Consider the following 25,969-nt stretch of genomic DNA (forward strand, 5'->3'; position numbering starts at 1 on the left):
CATTGAGTGCACCCTTAGCAAGTTTGCAGATGATACCAAGCTGAGCAGTGCAGTCAATACATTGGAAGGAAGGGAAACCATCCTGAGGAATCTGGACAGGCTGGAAAAGTGGGCCCATGAAAGCCTAATGAGGTTCAGTAAGGCCAAGTGCAGGGTTCTGCACTTGGGCCTGAGCAATCCCAGGTGTTCATACAAACTGGGAGAACTGCTTGAGAGCAGCCCTGTGGAGAAGGACTTGGGTGTCCTGGTGGATGAGCAGTTGAACAGGAGCCAGCAGTGTGCACCTGCAGCCCAGAAGGCCAACTGTGTTCTGGGCTGCATTAAAAGAGGGATGTGGCTGCAGGGAGAGAGAAGTGATTGTCCCCCTCTACTCAGCTCTTGTGTCTCTTGGATGGTCTTTGAGGTCCTTTTCAACCCAAGCCATTCTATGAATTGAAGTATTTTGAGAAAGGGGTTAATTTGTCTTACAGAACCACTGTTGTTAGTGGAGTGCTTCAAAGCCGAAATATCCCAGTGTTATAGAAAGAATGTTACGATTGTCTGGCATTTTGGAAGGTATAAATGATTCACATTTGCAGTAAAAATTGTTGAATGATAATAACATTATGAAATTGTATCTTACTGGTTTTAGTTGAACTTAGCAGAACTTAACTGTACCTTATAATAATGAGTTTCCAGGTATAAATTGTACATTAAGATTGTAATTTGCTTGCAGATTCTGAGAGATAACAGCATGTTTATACATGATTGCAAATACTTGATAGTAATTGTTCCAAGTTTCTGCTAATTTGATTAGATTTAGGAGGAAATGAATTAAATTTGGTTGGGAGGGTGGGGAACATGAGATTAACAAAGGTCTTCATATGTGGTGCCAAAAAAGAAAAAAAAAAGAAAGAAAAAGGAGGATAACGCTTGCTGCACTTACTGGCACAATCAATTCCAAATAAATGTGATAAACACATACATTTGTATTCAGATAGTGAATGAAAATTCGTGGTGAGACATGCTAAAACTGGTACTAGCATTTGTCATGTCTTGTGGCGTTTTGTTGTTAATTGTTTGCATTTTGCTATCACCTGAATGGCTAAACAACTGTGAGATCAGATAAATGAGCAAGTTGTATTATTTAGGAGAAATAACTTGGAAAAATTCTAGGGAGCCTTGGAAGAAAACAGAGAGAAACAGTGCAAGAAAGGAATGTGAGGAAACTTGCTTTAGAACAAAAAGCATTGCTCTCAGGAAATTTCTGGCTGAATGCCAGACTTGCTGGAAATTCTGGGGAAAGATGAGCATGTCCTGAATGACTGCCTGGAAGACAACTCAATAAAACAGTCTTGACATACAAATACTTCAAGAGAACAGAAAATCTTCATATACTGCCTGCATGTAATTTCTTTTAAATATCACTGCTATTTCTCCCCAGAAGGATTATGGCTGCCTTACAGGGTACCTGATTGTATTCGAAGAGTAAGAGTAATGCTAAAAATTTTCTTAGCAGTAATAATTTTGTATCACTAATGCAGTTTATGTAAATATAGGGTGACCCTCTAAATTCTTTAAAAAGAATTGCTTGTCTGTTTTAAAAATGGTTATTTAGTTTACTGGTGCAACGGTAGCTGACTGGTGTTCTGTTACACAGGAGATAATATTTTATGGGAATAACTCCAGTAATCATAAATTCTGTAAGGAGCTTTTTCTTCATAGCTTAATGTACACTTGAAATGCTCTAAACCTGGTAAAAACAGATGAGTAAAATCTAGCCCAGTTTTGGGGATGAGTGAAATGTCAATGTAGTTAGCCTCATTTTAGTCTAGATTATCAAAGCTGAAAGCCTAAGACTGTTAGTTGATGGCAGGTTGTAGACAGGAAAGCTTGTGTTACCCAGTTTTAACCTGGTGAACAAACATAATGACCGTTCTGTGTTGTTATTCGGTCACGTTTGTAAGTGAAGCCTGTGAGAGAGTTTACCAGTGTTTGACAGACTTCTGACTTAAGTCTACCCTTTTGCAAATGCATTGAGTACATTTCTGTGCTACCACATTGAAAAAGCATTTTGTACTCATTCATATAATTGTTTAATGCAGCTATATTAATGACATTTGGGGCTAGGTTTAGCAAGAACTGAGTAACTGTTACTTGATTAATAGGGGTGAGGTTAATAAAGCAGTGACCATGCTGTTTCCACAGAAGATGACATTTTTCTTCCTCTTCTGACAATCAGCTAGGTGAATTAAAAAAAAAAAAAAAAAAAAGAAAAAAAGAAAAAGAAAGATAGAAAAAACATCTAAATTGCTCCAGGTATGTAAGTGTCAGTCTTTCTATTTGAATTGCAAATATTTTAGTAAAATAGCCTACTGTTGAATTTGTTCAGTAAATAGCGCTCTTTCAGATTGAGAGAATTACAGTTAACTCCACTAGCCCATGCTCTCTCTTCAGTGCTAGAGTTCAACAGCAAAGCTGTGGTAGAGCCTCTGCCACATTAAAGTTCTCTTTCCTCAAAATACTCCGAGTTTGCCATGATAGTGTGAAGGGACATCAGAAATAAATTAGAATTGTTAAATTAAGTGACCTGAGCAGCTATGTTATGTATTCACTTTTAATAGGCTGAATTACTCCCATTGGATATATGAATAATTAACTTGGATTTACAGTAATCCATCTAGTGACAGTTATAAAAGAGCCCAGTGTACATGCGAGGTCTGTTCCAAAAGTAATGCCTCGTATTTTATTATTTTGGCATATGATGTCAGAGATGAATGTTGGTGGTATGCAGGAAAGGTTGAACCTTCTCAGCAACATTTTGTTAAGTTTTGCTGCCATGTGACAGATGACAGCAGAGATGCAGTCTGACAAATAACGTCTGAAATGAAAGTGCATATGAAGCAGAAGTGTGTGAATGAATTCCTTCATGTGGAAAAAATTGCATCTAGTGACATTCATCAACACTTGCTGAACGTTAAGGGAGATCTAATTGTGGATGTTAGCACAGTGAAATGGTGTGTGTAGTGTTCCAGCAGTGACAACAGCATGTGAAGTACAAGCCATGTTCCAGATGGCCATGCACAACTGTCACACCACAAAATGAAGAGCATCTCCATCAGATGATCACAGGGAACTGTGTATGAAGCTGAATATTGGCTGCAGTACGTTGGAAACATTGATGGCAAAGTTGGAATATTTCAGAGTTTGTGCAAGGTGGGTTCCACAAATGCTTGGACAGAAAAAACACCGTCTGCAAGTTTTTCAGAGAATGACAGTCAAAATGACAGTCTTGGAGTGGCGACATGAGAATTCCCCTGCGAGGAATAAGTTCAAGGTGCAGACCTCAGTGGATAAAGTGATGCCTTTTGGGATAGGGAAGGAGTGATCCTTCAGAATTTACTAGTATCTAGACAAACTATCAGCCATTATTGCTGACTACGCTAAAGGCTTGAACTTCCTGAGTAAGGCCAGAGAAGTAGAAAATCTTTCTTTTGCAATAGGATAACACCAGACCCGATAGAATTTTGAAGATCTTGGAGCATGTTGCCAATCTTGCCTGGATTCTCCTTTCACACCGACTGTATAGTCTGGATTTGGCACCTGCTGATTTCCATCTGTTCATGCCGATGAAAAATGGAATGGACTGCATGGACAACGTTATCCTAGCAACAGTGCCATCACAGCAGCTTTGAAGCAGTGGATCATCTCTGCTGGCACAGATTTTTTACAAGTACAGCATGCAGAGTTCTTATTCATGGTTGGTGCAAATGCATAGTAAATGATGGTGACTAAGTTGAAAACAAGTGCTTTGTAGATGAAAATTTGCTCTAACAAATACTGTTGTTGTTCTCTTTATATCAGTTGTAGTTTCCATGGAAATAAATAGAAGATATTACTTTCGGAGCGACCTATACATCAATTTTTATTTCCTCTTTTTCTTCTCTGAACTGGTTTAGGGTTGGGGAGGAGGATTAGTGAAAGACTGTGCAAGGCGAGGGCCATGTGGAAGCTGTCAAATAGTCTGTGTTTGGTTTGCTTAACTTAACTTCAGTTTATAAAGTTTTTTTGGTGGGAATTTTAGACATATATAATATGCATAATAATATTATGTTAGAGCATAAGAAATTGAAGTAGACCTGAGAAAAATATTTGAACATCTGGCCAGATTGTATTCATCAGAGGATGAATTAAATTAATTGTGTGCAGAAATAAACCAACAAATAGGCAGTGATTGCCAGTGTTCTTTGTTTTTTTAAAATCCACTGTTAGTAGCATGCTCATTGTTTATATCACTTTAAACAACTCTTTACTTATTCAACTGATAATTCTGTAATGCTTAGTGAATATAATTAACAAGGTGTCTTCTGATTCTAGGGTTACTTTTTTAGAGCTGATAATGGCAAAAGTGAGTGAGAAGAACTCAGTTACCAGTGAAGAAATGCATGTGTTCACGAGACATGCTGATTTCCTTGCAGGCTGTTTCCAAGAGAAATGTAAAGCTGTGCTCAAGCTGACTTCTGCAGCAGATGCAGAAGATGAGGTATGACTAATTAAAACAAACATGTTACAGTATTAGAATGTGAAGTGGTGAATTACCTGACTGCATTCCCGAGCTTCCTTTGTATGAGGAAAGCAGTAATAGAGTTCACAGTTAGGGCTGTCTGTTTTTGTACAATAATTGATGGTTATGCCAGTAAGTTCCCCAGCACTAATTTTTTGGAAATGCATTTGGCTGCTTGTTGGACAGATGTTCCATGACTGTTCAGGACCTGGAACATAAGTTCTCTTCATGGAATGCACATGTAATCAGCTCAATGCAAGGTTGCTGTCTGAAATGTTTTGTGACCCACCATGAAATGGAGGGCTTTAATTGCCGACTCTTCCCTGTCTCTGTGTGATCTGGGGCTCTTTGGTGGACCTTCATTCTTCTCAAAAGGTGGCACTCCTGGGGTTAGCTTGGGTCCTCAGCTTGAAGTTGTGGAGCTTACTGGATTCTTAGTGGCAAATAGCTCCTGTCTCCTGAGCCCTCAGACACTTGCCTCAACTCCAGTCCGGTTGAAAGAAATTTATTATTGCTTCAGACTTAATGAAGTGTTTCTGTTGAGGATGGCCACAATAAATTCCCTTTGCAAGCTAAATAGGAAAGATTTTATGGGTCACAAGTGGCTTGTGGGCTGCACTTTGGGAGCCTCAGATACAGAGCTGAGTTCTGGATGGTCTTATTTTATTTCCTTCTTATGAAGTATCCAAGAGTTGCTGGCAACTTGCCACACCATATTGTACACTAAGAAGATTGAGACCATCTAAGGGTAGAGGTCTTTTCAAATGATTTGGTGTCCAGTTTTTCCTTTTACTTTCAACACATTTCTCAAAGACCTAACCAATGCGTTTGGGAGCACAGAACAATTAACACCATATCTTGCAGTGAGCTTTTTTGTGTTGTGCTATAGGCGATTGTATTCTAAGCAGGTAGTGACAGTAATATCGGTCTCAATTCTTGATGTCTTTCATAGATTTTTAGTTTTTCAGCTCAACTGAAGATGAGTTGTTCTTTTAAGACAACAAGACAGAATACTTAAAGCCTGAGAAAAGAAATGCACTGAATTACTTGAATTATACTTAGTTTCAGAAGTGTAATTAACAGATTTTCTTAATAATTAAAAGCTATATTTAAGAAGTCACAACTAGCTTCTGTCTTGACAGAGGGCCACTGTAGTACACTGTGTGTACTTGGAAGTACTTTATGGGTAAGCAAAATTAAGCTGTAATAGTTTATTTTGTAGAAATACTTCTGAACAGCTGTCGTAATTGTAATGTAAGTGGAAAGTACTGATTTTTATGTTTTTATATGATGTGTTGCACTTCCTTACTTACTATTTTTTTCTAGTTTAAATTTTACTAGTATTTTACATGTATGTTGAGAAATGCTATGAATGTACACCTAAAATCTCCTTAGGAGAGGCGATAGCTGGGTGCATAAGAAAAAAAATCACTGGAATCCTTTCCTTATTTTCAAAGAAGGGATTTTCACTTCTTGTGCTTCCCCTGAAACACTACTGACTGCATAGTCTAAGCTGCATTTCCAAACCTAACTGACTACTTCTGGAAAAGGTATCAGCTTGACATAAGAGGAAATACACTGAGACAGTTCCATCTTTTTTTATTCTTCATTTTTTTCTTTTTAATCCTGTATGGTTCCTTTCCAAGTATTCAGTCGTTTCAGTTCTTGGAAAAAAACACTTGTTTGCACCTAGCAGAAGGAGGCGTCTGTCCAGTTTGAATCTTTTGGGGCAACAGTATTGAGAATAGTAATATTCTCGATATATAATGTCCAGCTGACACTGACTTTTTATCCTTTTCACACATAAGTATGGTACATGAGAGGCTCATTTAAGGATCACAAGATAAGCCATAAAGAGCTTAATTTAGTGAGATAAATGGCAATAAGTTGTTTTTTTTAAGTGTTTGTATACTGACTGTATGCGTTTATTCATGATACATGCTTGCCGTACATAAAGAAAAAATCCAGATAAATTCATTAAACTGTTTCTTGTTAGAAATGATGAAAAACTGTACCAATTTCTCTTTGATTAGGTAAATATTTTAGGTTTTGCCTAAGAATGGTATTTAACTGGAGGGAAAAAAAAGAGCAATTGTGTACAATGCCTGTCATTTAAAATGCTTTATTCAGTGTCTGTGATATTAAACTAAACTCTGCCTGGACTTCCATTTGGCCCTGAGGCTAAGTGCCTTTGTCAGGCAATGCTTGCACTAGGAAGCTGACATGGCCTCCACAGCTAGGAGGCCGTATTTGAAAACTGTCTTCTGGGAATAGTCTTTGACCTGGCCCAACTCCCAGAGTGCTGGCTCAGGGGTCAAGTCCACTGCTTAATTTATTATATGTAGATGCTGCTTTTTTTTCCGTAGGGAACATTAGGTCTTGTACCTTTTGTCTCAAATCAATGAGAAGTTAATTCCATGCTTCTGCAGTGTTCAAACCAATGTTTAAAATATCTTTTCATTACAAGCCTGACTTCAACATTAATTTGTTTTCACTAGTTTTCAGCTATACTTGTAAAATAAAACACTTGCCTAGATTTCTCTTTATAAAGAACATCTTTTCTGGGTCTCTCTGAAAATATGTTCAAAAAACTTTTCAGTAATTTCATTGCTTACTTCTCGGGTTATATCCAAATTATGATGGCTGTCAGTTTTCAAAACATTTTGCAGTCTGAATAGCTTATTGTCTCTGAGTTGCAAAGGAAATATCCTACCTTATTGCCTTTCTTTTGTGCAGCCATAGAGAAACCTGAAGAGGTTTGAAACACAGGTTTGAAAAAATATGTATGTGGACATGTGCAAACATGTATGTATATTCAAGCTTCATAAGTAGATAAGAATTTGTGGCTTTATTTGTGCTTTCTAAGCAATCTGTTCCTCTTTTAAATTACAAGTGGAACAGTGGTGGACCTGAGACAAATGATGAGATAAGCAGAAGGAAGAGAAAGTAGTGCAGAGAAGTATGGAGAGATCAGTGAACAAAGGTGTTTTCTTCTTTTCTGTTCTATTTCTTTTCTTTTATTTTCCTTTATTCTTTTTTTCAGATTTTCTTTTTTCTTTTTTTTTCCCCTTCCTTTCCTTTTTTTTATTTTTTACTTTTTATTTTATTTTATTTTATTTTTTAAAGGAGAGAGAAATAGGATCATGGTAATGAAAAGTGAAAAAGCATAAGACTGAGAAATAAGTAAGGTGTGGCTTTTCTCAGTATTATCTACTACAGAGCTTTGTCACGTAAGTGGGCAGAAAGTGAGGTACACATAGGCAGCAAGGGCTGCTGTATCTTCCTAGAGTGATTTATGGCTGCCATTGACACTTGTTTGCTTTATGGATGTTAAGCAGGTAACTCAGTCTTGTTGCAAAGTGTAACTATGTGCCCAGAGAAGTTGCTGATTTTACCTCTTTGGAGGTACTGAGAGGCTGCATGGATGTTGCCCTGGGTACCCTACACAGGGCGTCCTTTCTGGAGCAGGGGTTGGAGCAGGTGGACCCAGAGGACCCTGCCAACTTCAACCAATCTGTGATTCTGTGATAAATTTTTTTTGCACAAAGGTCAGTGTTAAGTGTACGAGCTGAAGAGGATGTTGGTTAAACTACAGTCTTGTTACAGTACAATATGAGTTGAAAAATGCAAGTATCTTATTGCTTTCTTTGAACTATAGTTGAGATATGCTAATTTTATTCTAGTACAATGGCCAATTTATTCAAAGACTGTTTCTGTGCTACAGAAAGCACTTTATTGAATTAATTCAGGTCAAGTTGAGTTGTACACTTATGGGAGGAAGAGAGTTGAAATACAGTTTTATCATCTGGCCTCTAAACCCATTTCTGTTGTCAGAGGTTGTTGGAAGAAATAAAAAATGTTATAGTCGTAGTCTTTAACATTAAACACCATTGCTGGTTATTTAAATTATGCTATATTGTTTATGTGGATTCAAAAATATAATGATATTTGTATGTAAAGGTATTCTTTTCCTGGAGAAAACAAGATAGAAATAGTTAATGTGGTCTATGTATGAGACTTTTTAAGGCTACTTTCAATTTACATACCACACCTTGTGTGGCATCTTCTTGGAGTCACAATATGGTTGTTGAGTAATATATGTGTTCAAAATTTTACTATTCACTCCTATGGTAGTGGATGGTCATTCTAAACATGCGTCAGTATAGCCTGTGAGAAAATATAGTTCTCTAGTTGAATAAACAATGCTCAAATAAGATTGTGTCTCATACCTAACCAAAATGCTGCATCTGTGATCCGAATCCTATTTACCCAAGAATAATGTAAATTCTCGCAGCCAAAGTTCATTTGACCACAGAACTTTACAGAATTCCTGCGGATAACAAATTGGTGTCTTGCAGGCGGCATTTGTGTCTTTAAAGTGGGACGGTCCTACTGAATAAAGTCAAAGAAAACATTTATACAGAAATAATATTCTCAGCTAGTAATTTTCTGCTTTTCTGCTTGTGGAAGCTACTGTGTTTTTGTTAAAAACATCCGTTATGCCTCTGTTTTGTTTTCCCCGTGATTTTTCAAGGCACATATAACACTGTTAGACTGTAGAAAATAAATTATTTCAATGTAATACATTGTAGAAAGATCCCTTTCTTTACACAGAAGTGGCTATCAAGTGGCTATCAAGAAGACGAAAGGAGGAGACAAAAAGAAACTGAGGTTTCAAGAGTTTTTGTCCTCTGACAGATCGTTGAACTTTTATATTCTTATGATATTGTTCATAAAACATTTTCACAAATGTAGCTTTCATTTATAGGAGGCCCTGGTTACAATTCGGCTTCTTGACATTCTTTGTGAAATGACATCAAACAATGGACAACTGGAGTATCTGCAGACCTTGCCTGATTTGCTTCGAACAGCCATAGGTAAGTGAAAGCCAAAGAGTTTATTAGCTGTTGGCTTGCTCCAAATCATGTTGCTCTGTGAATGAAAACATGTTTTTCACAACTGGTAGCAATTTTGATTTTGACCTTCTAAAAAAAATAAATAGGAGATTGAATTAATGTACATTTTCAAATATTTGATGTGTTCCTGGAATTTTTTTGCTGCTCAGCTTGCTCTGTTGGCTCCTATTACCCAACAGAGCCTTTATTCAACTCTCAGCACTGCACTGTTTATACAGTAAAAGTTGTGTGAAAAGAAGTGCTTCCACTGTTCTTCGATGGACTGAATGTGTGAAGAAGTAACTCAAAAAGTGGAAAAGATAATTCTCCAAGCCTGTTTCCTTCTTTTTCCTGAATTCCTGAAACTAAATACAGTTCAAGTTTTAGCCAAATTCTGTGACTTTGGAAGTTTAGTTTGAAGGAAACTTTCCTCTGCTAAAAAACAACAAACTGAGAGTTGCTCACAAATGAAATGAAGCCAAGATGGGTCCACAGAGACCTTATATACTCAGAGAGGAAGGAGGATGATATAACTGACATGACCTTCCTAAATTGTAGCACTGTCTTTGATTGACATGTAGTACCATTTTCTGAATAACTTGTGAAAATTTGATGGATGTTAAAGAGAAATATGTAATACTGAAGGAAGAAGAAATGTAATATTAAAATGTACGTAATACTAAAAATGAATGAAACACATGTTAATTTTGAATATTTTGAGGTATTCTAGGGTTCAGGATAAATTAAAAAAAAATAACCTCTGTATTTGATTACAGGGGCATCTAGCACTTACCGTAACATAAATTAGTATTTCCCAGTTTGCACAACTATGACAGTCGGTGTTTTGTAATGATAGGTCAGAGTGCAAGATGTACAGGATATACTTTCTCATATTACAGAGTTAGGAACAGATTGAAGAAGAGAGAAAAAAAGTAATTCCATAATTAATACATATTTATCTAAGAATTATTAACTAAAACAAGCTTTTCTAGAAATTTTCTGTTTTAAACTAAAAATCAGATTGTATTTACAATGCCAGAAGCATCAGTAGCCTACAAATTGTGACTCTAAGAGCAGAGATAGTCAGAACTAGCCTTCAGACTTCATACGTGAACTATGTAAGTGTGAAAAAAAGATTCAGAAGTACCTTCTGGCCTTGAGAACAGTCTTGTATGGTTTACACTAGCACAAATTGAGAAATAAAAATTTATTAAACTTTTGAAGTTATTTTGATATAATCCTAAAAATATGAAATTTCATTGACTTTCTTGAACTTAACAACTAGAAATGGTATTAAAGCTCTGTGCAAACTAATGCTAATTTTTGTGTGGAAAATAATTCAAGTGCTTTTCTTTTCTGTAGATACCCTGAGATTAACTCATCTTGCTGGAAAACAGACTGTAAATATTTTCACCACCACACATGCTATGACATGGCAAGAAGAAATTTCACATCCAGCTGTGGGTTTTAAAGCTCATCTCATTCGTTTGATTGGAAACTTGTGTTACAAAAATAAGGAAAACCAAGACAAGGTAAGTGTATTCTTATTTCTCACAAAACTCTCAAATATGAACAGATGTTTACTGTTATCAGTATTATAACATCATGCAGTGCACTGGGAGTTAAGAAGTTAATGCTCCAGTTCCAGGTACCTGCCCCAGAAAAGAAGAAGAACCACATGCCCCAGAGGACTGTTTGCTCTTCTCGTATCATTTCTGCTCAGAGGGAAAAGATGTAAAGGCACTTCATAGGTCATTTGCCCTTCCCTTTCTGATTTTGGCAGTGCGTGAGCTCCCTAGATCATCTCACCTCATCATTAGAGTAAGGGCTTCAGCTTTTGGACATTCTCTCTCAATTGTTTTATGAGCTTCAATTCTAGTTATATTGTATTATATTGTATTATAGTGTGTTACCTTACATTCTGTTATTTTATTTAGTAAATTAGTTCATTGCTCCTCAGGTAGTTGCCGCTGTTTTGATTTTAGACCCATCTCTCTACCCTTTTTTCTTTCCTGGGGGTTGATCCATGGGTCCCCTGCCCCGCTAGTCACAGAACCGGGCCAAACCAGCCTGTAAACCGTTGACACTTTTGATAAACCGTTGACACTTTTGATAAACCGTTGACAATTACTGATAAAAATATTTTGTTGAACTATAATTAGGGATTAAAATCAGTCTTGTAAAGGTTGAGGTTATTTTGGGGTGTTTTTGAGCTAATACAACAGATGTGTCAATTTTTGTACAGAAATGTAATATGTCTGCCTACATTTTCACAGAATCACAGAACTATAAGGGTTAGAAGGGATCTCTGGGCACCGTCTAGTCTAATTAGCCTGGCCAATACAGGTATTCTAGCAGATTACATGGAAAAGCATCCAGGTGGGTTTTGAATATCTCCAAAGAAGGAGACATCTTTTTCCAGTGTTATGTCACCCTTAAAGTAAAGAAGTTTTCCTTATGTTCAGATGGAACTTTCTATGTTTGCTTCTGCCAGCTGCCCCTTGTTCTACTACTGGGCACTGTTGAAAAGAGCCTGACCCCATGCACTTCACTTCCGCACTTCAGATATTTATAAGCGTTGGTAAGATTCCCCATCAGTCTTCTGTTCTCCAGGCTGAACTATCCCAGATCTCTCAGCCTTTCCATGTAAGGGAGATGCTTCAGGCCCCTATTCATCTTTGTGGCCCCCTGCTGGACTCTCTCTAGAAGATCCCTGTCTTTCTTGAACTAAAGAGCCCAGAACTGGAACAATGCTCCAGATGCAGCGTCTCCAAGGCAGAGTAGAGGAAGAGGAGAACCTCCCTGGACCTTCTGGCCACACTCTTTTTAATGTGCCCCAGGATACCGTTAATCTTCTTGGCCACAAGAACACACTTCTGGCTCATGGTCAACCTCTTGTCCACTGGGACACTTAGGTCCTTCTCTGCAGAACTCCTTTCCAGAAGGAGTTAGTCCCTAACCTGCGTGCAGTTGTTTCTCCCAAGGTGTAGGACTCTGCACTTGCCTCAGGAGGCCCATTTCTCCATATCTATGCCTCTCTGAATTTGCCTCAGTCCTATGAACTGCTTACCAATGCCCAATTTCTTTACTATTTTCATGTTTGCACTTCATTTAAAATGCCTGAAAATAGGTCTCATTTTGAAGGAAAATTGAATTATTGTACAAACTTCTTTAATTTTTGAATTAGTGTCTACTGCTTTTTTTTTTTTTTCCCCTTTGAATTTTTTCATGTAACTTCAAAAATATAGGACACATTACTTTGAACCCTTTATATTTGAAATTCCTGTGTGAAAAATAAAGGATTTTTTTTTTTTTTCACAATGAGGAAAAAGAGGGAACAGCAAAATGTTTTCAACTATGAAACTCTTTCCTCCAACTCTTGTTAGACTACTCTAATTTCAGCAGGAATTGCAGCTGCAGAAAAATGCTGTGATATGTTTATTTGAATACTGAGAAGATCAAGTAGGTAATTGTGTACAAGGAAATATGGGGTGATTTTCCTTTATTCCTCTCGTTTTATGAACTTGAATAAAAGTTCTTAATGAAAGTTTTTACACTAAAGAATGAAAAGCATGGAAGAAAGACTGTATCAAATTTGTAGGAAAGAATATAACAGTATTTTACCTTCCCTATTACAGTGCTCAAATGAAACTAATTTCAGCAAGTACTAAGAATACAGCATTTAATAGTGTTTACTCTGCAAGAAGTTGCATATGATGAGATACTCCTGGTCTAATTGTGTGTTGCTAAGGAGCTATTAAGAAAGTGAATACTGAAAAATCAGTTAGCTTCTATTTACTAAATATTTTCTTTGTGATTTCTTCATGTTTCAAAGATGTTAGTTTCTTTTTTACATAAAGCAATTAAATCTGATTTGAAGAAACTGCAGCACTTGAAGTTAGACGTTTATAATTGGCACCAGGGTGTTATCACATTGTATGTCCTTTTTCCTTTATTTTTTTCTCCAGGTGCATAGAAAGTTCAAAAATCTGACAAATGCTAGACTGTTTCACAAGTGATAATAATGTGTGCACAGAGCATATGGATGGGAAATATGGTAATGATGATCCCTCTCCCCATTTGTATTTATGTACTGAATGAAAGATTTTAATATTTCTGAAAAAATTAATAATTCTATTATTGGTTCTTGTACAGCTCCATCTCTAACTTTTTACAATGTAATAGGTGTTTATGCGAATGGAATATGTTTTTGTGGAATACCTGGAATATTCCAGGTGCAATATGTGGAATATTTTGTGGAATTATGTTGAAGGATGTGAGATGGAACTTCTCTAGGCAACCTGTTTCCGCACCTTACCAGTAAAGAATTTCCTACTCATATCTAACTTAAATCTCTTTTACTATAAAACTGTTCCCCCTTGTCTTGTCACTATTAGACCATGTAAAAAGTTGATCTCCTTCCTGTGTAGAAGCTCCCGTTATGTACTGAAAAGCTTTAATAAGATCTCCCTAGAGCTCTCTCTTCTCCAGGCTGAACATGCTCAGCTCCCTCAGCCTGTCCTCATAGGCAAGACACTCCAACCCTCTCATCATCTTCATGTTCTTCATGTCCTTCAAACCCATTCCAACAGCTCCACATCTTTATTGTTCAGACCTGGGGCTCCAGCACACATTACTTCAGGTGAGACCTCATGAGGGCAGAGCAGAGGGGGACAATCACCTCTCTCTCTCCACTGGCCACCCCTCTTCTGATGCAACTCAGGATTCTGTTGATATTCCGAAGTTACAAGAGCACCCTGCTGGCTCATGTCAAGCTTTTCATTCACCGGAATCTTCAAGTCCTTCCCTAGAGGTCTGCTCTCAATGAATTTTTCTTCCAGTCTGTACTTCTGTCTGGGATTGCCCTGACTGAAGTGCAGCACCTTGTACTAGGTCTTGATGATTCTCACTAGGTTCACATGAGGCAAACTTTTCAAGTTTGTGTAGGTCCCTCTGGATGGCATCCTTTCCTTCTGTTTTATCAACTGCAGCACTGAACCTGTTGTTGCAAACCTGTTGAGGATGCACTCAATGCCACTATGACATCTGGGTCATTGATGGAGATGTTGAAGAGCGCTGGTCCCAAGACAGACTCCTGGGGGACACCACTTGCGACTGACCCGCATCTAAATATAGAGCTGTTGACCACAACCCTCTGGCTGTAACCATCCAACCATTGGACTAACTTTGGCTTACTTTGGGAGTTGTGTTCTCTTCAGTCAGTACCACATGTTGCATGATATGAGAGGATTATACATGCCGTATCAAAACCTCTTAAACAGCACTGTTGATATTGTGACTCATTAATAAGTTGAGGCTTTCATACTTACTTTTTCTAATATTTTATATAACTTTCAGTCACAGTAGGCCTCATTTCCCAGTAATAATGATAAATGATGTGTCTCAACATATGATAGAGCAGTCCTACCATGAGGAGCACTAGTAACAGAGGTAAAGGAACAGAGAAAGCCAGTAGTGGAAGGATAATGCTTCTACAGAGGCTACTTCTCTATTTCTAGTTATGACATCCCCCTGCTGTAAGAGCAAAAGTTGTAGGAGCTTTACATACTAGTTTGTTGGCAGTAGTGAAAAGTCTTATAATTAAAAAAAAACATCTTATCAGTGCTTTATTACTTCATTTTGTTTAAAAGTATTCTTTGTTTTTAGAAAGCATTCTTTGCCTCCTACTTTGTTAGTTTAGGAATGCATTCGTTCCAACTTAACTTCCTCATGGTTTTATTTACACTATTGTGATCAGTTCTGAAGATAGAACGAGCGGACAGATGTTTAAGTTGTTAACTGAGATGCATTTATTAAAATAGGCCTTGCCAGGCTTACTGCTGAATTACATGTTTTGATGTGCTGAATGGATTGGGATTTATAAGAAGAATGTTTGATAAAATAATCGTTTTGGACTTCAAAAAGTTGTGTACGTGCTGGCAGCAGTATGTTCTGGCTTCTGTAATATGTCTTGTATAAACCAGAATTGTTATTACATGTTTTTTACTGAATTCTGTCATACTTAAGAATAAGCAACTAGTAATAATAACTGATAACTTTACGATTATTACCTTTTCTATCAATCACTCCTGAATTGCATACACTTTTGCGTGAAGAGAGCAAATAGAAGTGCTGTTCTGAAGATACCAGTTGTTGAGCGAACTTGACAGAATCCTACATTTAGTTGTGCAGTTCTCCAGTGCTTATCCTCACTGTAGGAGGAAAAGCTGCCAGGAGTTACTGCTGTACATGAAAGGCGATTCTGTAGCTTGTATTTCATGCTTCCTTCACAAATACACATTTTATTAACTCTACTGAAAGAAAAAAGGTGGCTTCTCAGGCTGAGCAAGGAGTGGAATTTGGCTGTTGGCTGATGAATGCAATTAATCTATACTACAGTTATAGTTGTAGAAATGAAACAAATACAAGACAGGTCATTGCATTTAGCTTGCGCCCATGTTTCCCTGTCCATTTACAGGAGAATCTGCTAGGTCAGATGACTGATTTTCTGCCTTATTTTGACAATGCTCTGCACAACCTTGTTACTTTTCCCTAAAACTAAAATGCTTAGATTAATTTAACACTGTGTCATAAGTACTCAAATAATCAACAAGAACAATATAGACCTTGTTCTGTATTGTTTCAGTTGACTTTTCTATAAAGAGAGGAATTCTGTTGACCTTAATCATATTACCTTATTGGAGGCAGTAAATAGAGAAATGAAAGGAAGAGAAGATTTGACAGAGTTTGGTTACAGTCTTTATTCATGATTCGTTTTGGTACACTTCTACATCTGAGATCGAACAAGGAAATCTGCACTGTCTGGAGATTCTGTCCTGTGAATACCATCCTTGAAAGATGCAGAGTTGTTTGAAATAAACCATACATGAGACATCAGCTGTGTGTATTGCGCGGAGGGAGCAGTCAGCTGTTGGAACATCAGCGTGCTGAGATCACTGTATAATGCTGCCTTTTGAGAGGGATCTTGAAGGAAAAATTGTGACATTTCTGAATTCAGGGTTAAGGTTAATTTAGTGAGAACAAAATTTGGGTTTGGTGTTGTAATATTACTGTGTTGCCTTTGCTACCTTCAGCTGATGATCATTATTGATAGTTTATTGCTGCTTGTGACTTCGTTTAACAAAGTGTGTAAAGTTGATATTCTCTGCCAGTCTGATGCCCATTCAGCACAGGATAAAGATCTCTTAATGGTGCATTTGCACAAATATGCTGTTGAGATGTTTTTTGTAATTAAGAAAAGCTGATCTCAAAACTAAAGAAAGCAATCCATATCCTTATGCCAAGAAGTTTTTGCATAATGGCGATGCTGATGAACCAATTTTAGGTATTAATCTCAGAAAGCATTTTACAGAAATATCGTATTGTTTGTGTAGGGGGAAAAAAAATAAGTACGAAGTTGCCTGTGGCATGTGTGACTATCACCTTCTTAGCTAAATGAGTTCACTCTGTCAGGGAAATTTTTTGACATGCCTTTTCTTTATTTGATTTGATAGAGTTGCTTCTACTAATGTAATTGCAATACAGAGCTCAGTGGAATTTTTTCTGTTTGAAAAGGGAAAAGAAGAGCAGTTTAAAAAGTCTAAACAAAAATAGCGTATAAAAGGTCTGGATGCTGTTTAATGCAACTTGTATTTTTTCATATACATTTAAGCTAAGTTGTTTTATCTAAGATTTACTCTTCCTAAATTGAAGACTCTTCTGCTTGCAGGATGAACAAGATTTGTTGTGTTTGGAATTCAGTTTTCTTTTCTCTCCTTCACTGGGAGAGAAACAAAAGACAACTTAGCCATTTGTTAAATAATTTTCACCTGAGTTTGTCAGAAAGACTGTGTGTGCTTGTCTGTTCTAACTGTTCAAGTCTAACTTAACTATTTTAAGTAATTATATTCCTCCTGACATGGCATGAGAGGATCTGGAGTAACTTGCAGTGAAGGCCACTCCACATTTATTTATGTATGGCTGTTGAGAGAGGGAGAAGAAAATTAAGATGCTGCTACATAGATTTCTAAAGGAAGGAAGCAATATGGCGTTTTTTTCCTAATGTTAAATGTTATATGCCTAAAATGTAGGAGTTTCTTACTTTAGACCTGAGCAAAAAGAAAGATCCTTTTGGATCTGATCACTGAAATGGTGAGATCTTGCATGCTTAACTGTAAAAATAAGCACAGTTTCACTACCTAAGATGTTTGAATGGGACTATTTTGATATTGTAGCTATCAATATGTTTTAATGCTTTACTAGATAAGAGCAGTAACTTTCAGAGTGCTGAAACTTTTAATTGCTCTTTTGTCTAGCTCGGGTACTATAAAAGTCATCAGCAAAGCTTAAGAAGGATTCTCTCACAGGAGTGCTTTAGAAGTATAGGTTTTGCTGTGGAAATGAGATCACAACTCAGGTAGTGTTGAGCTGCCGCCTTTAGAAAAATGCCTGGGAGAGTGTCTTTCAAAGTATCCATTGCAATATAGAGGAAAACTGTTTCTAGTACTGGTCCTGTATGGTTTTTGTGTTAGTCCTCTGCTCTTATTCCAACCATTAAGGATCTAATGAAGTACCATATCCACTGAAAATTAGCATTCAAGTCCTGAAGACATAAAAGAAGAATGAGATCTGTAAATGATGGGACAGTATGATTAATAAGGGGTTGGTGTTATTTTTACCAACTTTTAGATTTGTTGATCTCCTTTTTTTTTTTTTTTGAACCCTATTTGATACCGAACCTTATTACTGTTGTCGTGCAGCACAGGACTCTAGCTCTCCATAAATAAAAGCTCATCATGCCATTGTCAAACAGCTAATTCCATGCTTTTTCAAACAGTTAGAATAAACACTATTCTAAGTGCTAAAACTGCATACATAGCATTGACATCTAATGTCTCTGTTCAGGATAAGCTGCGTATGCAGACTGAAATCTTGAAAAGAAAGTATTGACTTTCATATGGAAGAATGGTCAGAATTTCTACAACTTCAGTAGGCTGAGTAGTATTCCTGTAGCACATGGCAGGCACAAATTAAACTTACTGTTCATTGGAAAGTGTTTCATGATGTTACAGACTTTTTAAATGTCTTTGTTTATAGAATGGCCTCATGTAATACTTACCTGGAATGTGCACTGTGTGACAGTCATCTCCGTAAAATTAAAATAAACTAGCATTACACCACCTGTGTAATGAGTGGGTTACAGGAAGCCCTTGTATATATCACAGCTGGTTCTTAAAAGTGCTTCATTGTGACACAAATGAATGTTTTCTTGGCCTTTGCAGGTATAATCTCTCTTTGAGAAGATCTGTCAGCATCTTTTGGTCAAATGCCCTGCCTTTTTATGAAGACGTGTTACAGAATATGCTTATAAATGTGTTTTTGTGCATCTGCATAAGATGTGTACAAAAGGACTCCTGTGGCAGCATGTCATTCAATTTGGTAGAACTGTACTGTCTTGAAGGCTTCAGCCTAGCATTGCTGTCTCAGAAAAGCAGCTTTCCCTGCTTGACTTCAATCAGTACACCTTCTGTTGCCAGTCCAGAAAATTGTTTGCTGAAAATCCTGTTGAAGCATGTGAGGCCAAATCACAGCACCTTAACTTTAAAAAGAAATCTGGATGTGTTTTTCTTTTTTCTTTTTCCCCTTTATTCTGTTTTTCTTTGTGTCTTGAGAAAGAGAAAAGAAACAGCAGACTGTTACCTAAATTTTGAGTTTCTGCCATTAGACAATGCTGTTTGTTCTGAAATTACAGACCCGCAGTATTCTTCTTTGCTGTTTAGCCTCATGATGTTAGAGTGGTTCAGTAATGATGGTGCCTGAAGGGCACCAAAATTCTTGAGTAGTCTTGTTTTTAAAGGCTGTGAAATGCATATTGAGCTAGATTTGCAAAAGCCAAGATGAGGTCTTGATTGTATATATTAAGGACCCCAGGGTCCTGTAGGAGCTGAAATTTTTATATCTGCAAACTGAATATTGAGGGGTTTTTTTATTTTGGGGTTGATGTTGTCATCTTTGATAAAACAAGAGATTCAGATTTTTGCTTAGAAATTACCATTCTAAAGCAATTATGGAGCTCAGTGAATTCATACTGAACTTGGTAACATCTTGTTTAGTTGTAGTGAGGGTCAACTGCAAGGTTTACCTTCAAATGGATTTTTAGGAGGAATGTTGTCCATGGAGTTGTTCAGAGATTGGAATTTTTTGTAAGATTTCCGGCTTTTCTAAAAAAAACCTTTCACCCTTTAGCGAGGAAGAGTTAAGGTTTTGTATTTTGCTTCAGGAATATTGCTGGATTTATTTCAGGCAATTGTTAAGTATTCTAGTAGCAAACAATAATAGTAAAGAAACGTATTGTTTTGCCTATTGCAATTCAGTAAATTAATAATAAAACTTATAGGTTCCCTTGAACTTAGACCTAACTTAAATTCCCTTGGACTTAGATAACACTGCAGTGGTATCTTCCAGTGAGGTCTGATCAGTTTTCTCAGCCATTCCTGCTCCCTGCAGCTCCAGTCGTGAGAAGCTAATACAATTTGAGAGGACATTTACTATTGCCGGTTCTCTTGGATCTTGCAGTGCAGCTGGTGGTTGGGAGTGCCTCCTTTTAATGCTGGGTCTTGAATTGCACAGTTACACGTTAGTTCTTCAGCACTTAATGTGCTTTTTTTAAAATGCTTTTTGAATTTGTAGCTTCTGAGGAAAGCTTCAACAATACTTTATTCATTTATAAAGTAAAAATATGATTTTTAATGCTCCTGTGATGGATCAGTCCGGTGGCAGCTGATGGAGGATCTGATTCAATACTTTTTCTCTTCTCACCTTCTGACCCACTATTACTGTCAACCTACTCCTGCAGGCTTTTCAATAAAAGTGTCAAACTATTCCTTTGAAAATCAACTTCAAAGAAAACATTTTTATTAATACAGACGTACAGAAGTTTTCTTTGCTTTGTAAGAAAAACGAATAGTAATTTTTAGATCTTAAAAATAATTGTTTCTTATTTGTGTTGGCGCTTTAAAAAAAAAAACTCCTCATTCATAAGAGCTTTTTTTATGGATTTTGTTAGGAAGACTTTCTGTGTGTATGTAGTTTCCATTTCAGGAAGTTTTAATGACTGTGTATGTTTTATGTATATACATTTAATGTACAGTAATGAATCTGTCCTTTGAAAAAAGAACTTCTTTCTAGATTTCAGATAGAATCTGCGGTCTTGATTTCATAGATACAACCTGTAATCAAATTAATAATCTGTTGCAAGAGAAGAAAGGAAATAAGAAAATAATTAAAATTATAGAGAATACTGAAATCGTTTTAAACATTTGGTTTTATGGCTGTGGCTATGTATATATATTCTCTTACATAATAATGTTTTAATGTAAATTTACTATTTGAAAGATGCATTTATTACAGACTTGTTAAAATAATTCCTTTGCAAATTTATATGTAGAAAATTAGAATTCTGTTCAGCATAAATGAACTCATCCAGAAGCTGGGAATTTTACTTTCATGCTATCTGCACTTGTTATTACTAGACTGCAAGATATTTAGAGACAGAAATACTAAAAAAAAAAAAATAAAGGCCTTTGATAGATGCAGTTTAGAGATAAATTAAGAAACTAATATGCAGTCTACTTATGTATGGCTTCATGTATCATCTCGCTCAAAAGCCTGAGGCATTAGCAAGCTTTCAGCATGAAATTTAGTGCTAGAGCATGCATACCTGCGTTATTGTATATCATACATGCTAAATATATGATTTTTATAGACATATAAATCACAGCGTCAGGGTTCTTGTATTTTTTCAATGTAAAGTTGATTTTAATCTTAACAAAGTGGATAAATTTGTCTTAATAAGAGTCTGATCCTTTGCAAAGGTTATGCATGCTGATTTATTAAAGGAAGATGCATTTTCTCAGAATTTCAGGTAAATATAGAGGATAATTGCTGACAGTCCTGCCTTGTGGAAAACAGAGCAAAGAGACACAGTCAGTGTCATGTGAGGACTGGTCTGGTCCCAGTTGGCTACAGTAAATAAATAATTTTGAGGGCAAGTAGCAGAATGCTGCATGGCTGTTGTTCACATGCTTTATCTCAGTTTGAGGCATCTTCACTTTCATTTTCCCGCACCAAAATCAAATCACAGAATTATCTTTCCTATGCGTTTTCTTGAGAGGAGCCCAAGGCCAGTGCTGTATACCCAATCAGTCCCAAATGATGTCAAGGAATGCTAGTTGTCTTGAGTCAACAGCTGCCAGGAGACCATCTTACCATTACAGTGACTGAAAGGGCAACCACAAGCCAGTGCTGAAGCTGCTGTCCTCTAATATAATTAGAAGCTCTGCTGAAATGAGCTGGAGAAGCCAAGTTTGTTGCAGCCTTCAGACATCACTAGTATATTGTTACTTAGCATGAGCTTTGTGAGTCTTTCCCTTGCTTCCACTCTGTCTTGCATCTCCTGTAAGGATTCTTGAACTTACTTTGTTCGCAGTAAGTGAAAGTAGACCTTGGGTCCCCTTGGCCTAAGTGATCAAAAATAAAGACACTCTCTTCAAGAAGTTATTTGTTAGTAAACATTTGGTAACTCCTTGCTTGTTCAATTGTAATTCTCTTGAATTACAGGGCACAGTTTTGAAGCTACTGTACCCTTCTCCTGTATTATTAATGGTGGCATTTTGTAATTTCTAACCTTTTCAGTAGCTTGTTTTTCTTTAAAATGGTTCTCAGAACACAGAACATTCTCAATCTACAGGAGGTTTGTAAAGTATTACATTTATCTGTTTGTAAGAGGGTGCTCTGAGAGGTTAACTATTTGGAGTTTGCAGTGGCTATTTAGTATGCAGTGGAACTGGGTTGTAAAGCAGGTAGACTGTGTGATTTGATAACAGATTTCCTCAACTGTTGCAGGGTGTACTGGGACGTGTAAGGATTTTACTCAGCTTTGCTATATTGCTTATAGGAGTGTTTCAGGTAACAGAACTACTGGAAGGAGCCAAGTGCTATTATACAGAGTGCAATTTAGTTTACTTTCTGAATCCTTTTGTGGTTGGCCATTCGTAATTTGGGACTTTCCAAAACTACAAGAGAAACGTTATAAAAACATACTGCAGCCAGTATCACACAGTGTAGTGATTGTCAATGGGAAAACTAGCAGTTTAAAATGTTGTTACTTTAGCAAAAGTGGTTGCACGTATCACAAACAGTGAACAGTTACTGAAGGATCAACATTCAGATTTGTTTTTCAGTTAAAAATTTATTTATAATTTTCATTATGAGAAAAGTCCTGGAGTTGAGGATCTGTTTGTAAAAAAGCTGCAAAGAAAAGACCTCAAACCAACGCAAAACTCTCTTGCTTGAAAATATAAGGAACAATAAAATACCTGAGTAGTAAGCACAAACAGGGGGTTTATCCCGTTTATTTAGTCAAGCTGGTAAAGAATAACTTCAATTAAACTATTACTGTTTACAAAACAGAGGTTAATGTTTTTCTCTTTAATTGATGGAAAAGTCTTGCTTGTCATCTTCCTGTACATTGGTATTTTCTGTTTCTCATTGGCTGCTAGCCACTCCATAATTGGTAAATCAAAACACCTTTATGAGTATTTCCCTACTTATTATTAAAATAACTATCTTATATAATACATAGCCAGTGGAAAATAAATGCTAAAAATCAAATTTACAAAATATTTGTTCAGAGTTACTTTTTTTTCACAGTACACCATACCATGGGAAGAATGTATACATCGTGTTAGTGATTGTTAACTTGACTAGTCTCTGTGTTTGAACTCTTTTTGCGTATAAAAGTATTTCTTTAGTGCTTCAGCTTCCCTTGCATTAAAACCATGAAATCTATTAAGTATTTCAGTGCAAATTTTCTATTTTCTTTTAATGTTTGATTTCAGTGTGGAAGAAATCATTTAGATTCTGTGGAATACTCTGTTTCCAGGAGACTGTTTTCTTCAGGCACAGAACACACTGGATAAAGAACACATATGGATAAAGAATACAAGGGTTTTTTATCCATAAAACATATGACTGTAGTTGTCCCAGTAAAAATGTTGCTGAAATAGTTCATGGCATTGTTTCAGTGGAGAAAAAATAAATTGTCTGCTTCTTAACAGTGGGACACTGCACTAAAGAGGTCACTCCATTTATAGTCACTTAGTTTATGATAATATAATATTTCTCATTTTTGACACTGCTTACAAGCAGTTTGTTTTACTTTTCAGTAGGTACTTTCTACAAAAGCACAGTAGCAGAAAAAAGCATTAAAAAATAGGCATGTGAACTCCCAACACTTGTCAGTCTGCTATTGCTACGTGTGAAGCAAATGTGATACATTTCAGTTCTTCTCTTCTAGATCATGTGGGGGAAGAAACCAGTAGCTGCTTGTGAAAGAGGATTGAAGGGAGTTGGATCATCCTTAAACGATAACCTAGTTCCCATCATGCATCCAACATTTCAATCTTTTACTTTTCCTGAATACTCCAGTGAAAGTTGTTGGGATTTGTGTACTGAGCACTGAATAAAAAATAATAATAATTTAACTGTATTTGATTATAAAATTACTTGCAGGAAGAAATGAAAGGCCTTTAGAGGGAAGTGCTGAGGCTAGGATTGATATTTTGTAATGGCTTATGAGGTTAAAAGAAAAAAAAAAAGGAAGCCCATACTTATTTTTGAAAAATGGAAGAAAATATACTTGCTTTGCTTTGTTTGAAATCATGCACCACCTGATCTGTTTTGGATGAAGAATATACTGTGACTTGAAGATATCATAAGACAAAAAGTTAATCATAGGGAAGGAGATACAAAAGATTCTTAAATTTTCCTTCATCCCAAGTTTAGACTTCATAGCAACTGCATTAACCTATTTTGTAACTATCCTCAATATGCTCTTACTGCCTTGCAGCAAATGTGAGGCTACATCTTCAAGTCCTTAAACAAAGCAATTATTGTAATTGCAAGATGTTTCTTTTTTCTTTCTAAAAGACCATAATTCAGCTATTTATATGTTTATTGGAAAAAGTAACATTTCATATAAAATGAAGAATAGGATTAGCATTGTTCACTTAGAAGTATTCTGTCCTGCACTGTTAAAAAAAATGGAGTTGTGTGGCGGTCTGCAGACTTCTAAAGGCTTCCCTGACTTGTCTGATTTAAAACACAAACAGCAAACACCATTAAACTGTCTTCTGGCTTTAATAGTCAGTTCAGTCCTGCAGTCTACTACTTACAGTTTCCCTAGAATTCTAGAAAGACATTTTATAGTCCTTTCCTGAAACACTTGCTTTATTTTACTATGCTAAAAAAATAATTATCATAAAAAATAGCTTCATACTTAACGTGTAATAGAGTGCACATCCTTTACACACACAGTAGAAAATTAATGGTTTGTTCTTTGACCCATCACTAAAATCTTGGAAGCCCTGCATACAAGGGAACATGGAAACAGAGAATAGTGAATGCCATTAATAATGTCTGTGTGCTGTTTCCAATTTTCAAGCCCACTAGCTTTCTGCTTTTTACTTTTACCCTCCTTGGCTGCAAGGTTTGAGATGATATAAATATACTCAATAACTTACTCTTTACAGTTCCTTAAAACATTTTATTGCTACTAAAGTCACTTCAGAATTGCAATAGGATACTCTGGGGTGTGTCATTACGGGAAACTGCCACCACTTGGGTGGTTGTACTACTTTACTTTGTGTCTTAAGTCAGTGTTCTCCAAGCAATGCAATTGAGTATGGCATCCTGTTGTATTTAGCTGCAGAAATTTACCACGAAATGCATCAATCACATGCACAAATTGTTATGTCTTGAAGTAGTCCTACAGCATTTCTCACATTATTTTCGTTATTTGAGTATTGTGTTGGTATCTTTGCCACAGATTAATTTGTATGCATGGCACTGAATTTTTTCAAACCTTTGATTCAATCTGAAGTAAAAGGAGAGAGCTAAGCAAAGCTGAACACAACAGTACTCATCGTTGGAGTATACCATATCAGATTCATATTTATTTTTCTTGCTCAATTCATAGGTTTCTGAGGAAGTTTTATGGGCATGCCTGAATGACTTGGAACTTCCCATTGCAGTAAGAATTATAATAGCTGAAATGAATCATCTGACTTTCCCAACCTTTATCTCAGTATTTTTTCATAACTCTGGAGTAGCTGGAAATCTTCAGTTATTGCTCTTATTTGGAACAAAATTCAATTTTGAAATTTCAGTGCTCTCATACAAGAAGTGTCCTCAGCTCAGTTCAAGTCACATAGTTGATTTTTGCATTTAACTTCCTTTAACTTTATAATTTTTATTCCAGTGATAAAAAAATATGAGAACCACTTTTATGACAGTGTTTTGAAAACCAACAAACAAAGACCATCTGATTATTGTCTTTAGTGGACTGAGAATAAGACAGTGAGTGACTAAAAATAGAGAAGCATATACTGTGTTGTTGATGCAAATTTGTACAAATTCAACTGTCCAAATAAATCACAGGATGGGGAGGTTAGTGGCCCTGCATACGGGGAGG

At 36.5% G+C, this 25,969-nt stretch overlaps 1 protein-coding gene across 3 annotated transcripts in view; it reads left to right on the forward strand.

The window, feature by feature from the left end:
* The window catches only part of ATXN10 (ataxin 10), a 96,840-nt gene that overhangs the window by 46,071 nt on the left and 24,800 nt on the right, over positions 1 to 25,969 (forward strand). For 2 of the 3 annotated variants that reach the window (XM_085233068.1, XM_085233079.1), the window contains 3 exons: positions 4,357 to 4,522; positions 9,312 to 9,420; positions 10,801 to 10,970. In XM_085233068.1, the coding sequence (XP_085089194.1) occupies positions 4,357 to 4,522; positions 9,312 to 9,420; positions 10,801 to 10,970 (445 nt within the window). Of the gene's footprint in view, positions 1 to 4,356; positions 4,523 to 9,311; positions 9,421 to 10,800; positions 10,971 to 11,080; positions 11,244 to 25,969 lie in introns of those variants that run through there. The other variant, XM_085233088.1, reaches the window with a different exon arrangement.

The sequence above is a fragment of the Meleagris gallopavo genome, chromosome 1 (assembly GCF_905368555.1).
Source record: "Meleagris gallopavo chromosome 1, MGAL_WU_HG_1.1, whole genome shotgun sequence".
In the NCBI taxonomy this organism is placed as follows: Eukaryota; Metazoa; Chordata; class Aves; order Galliformes; family Phasianidae; genus Meleagris; species Meleagris gallopavo.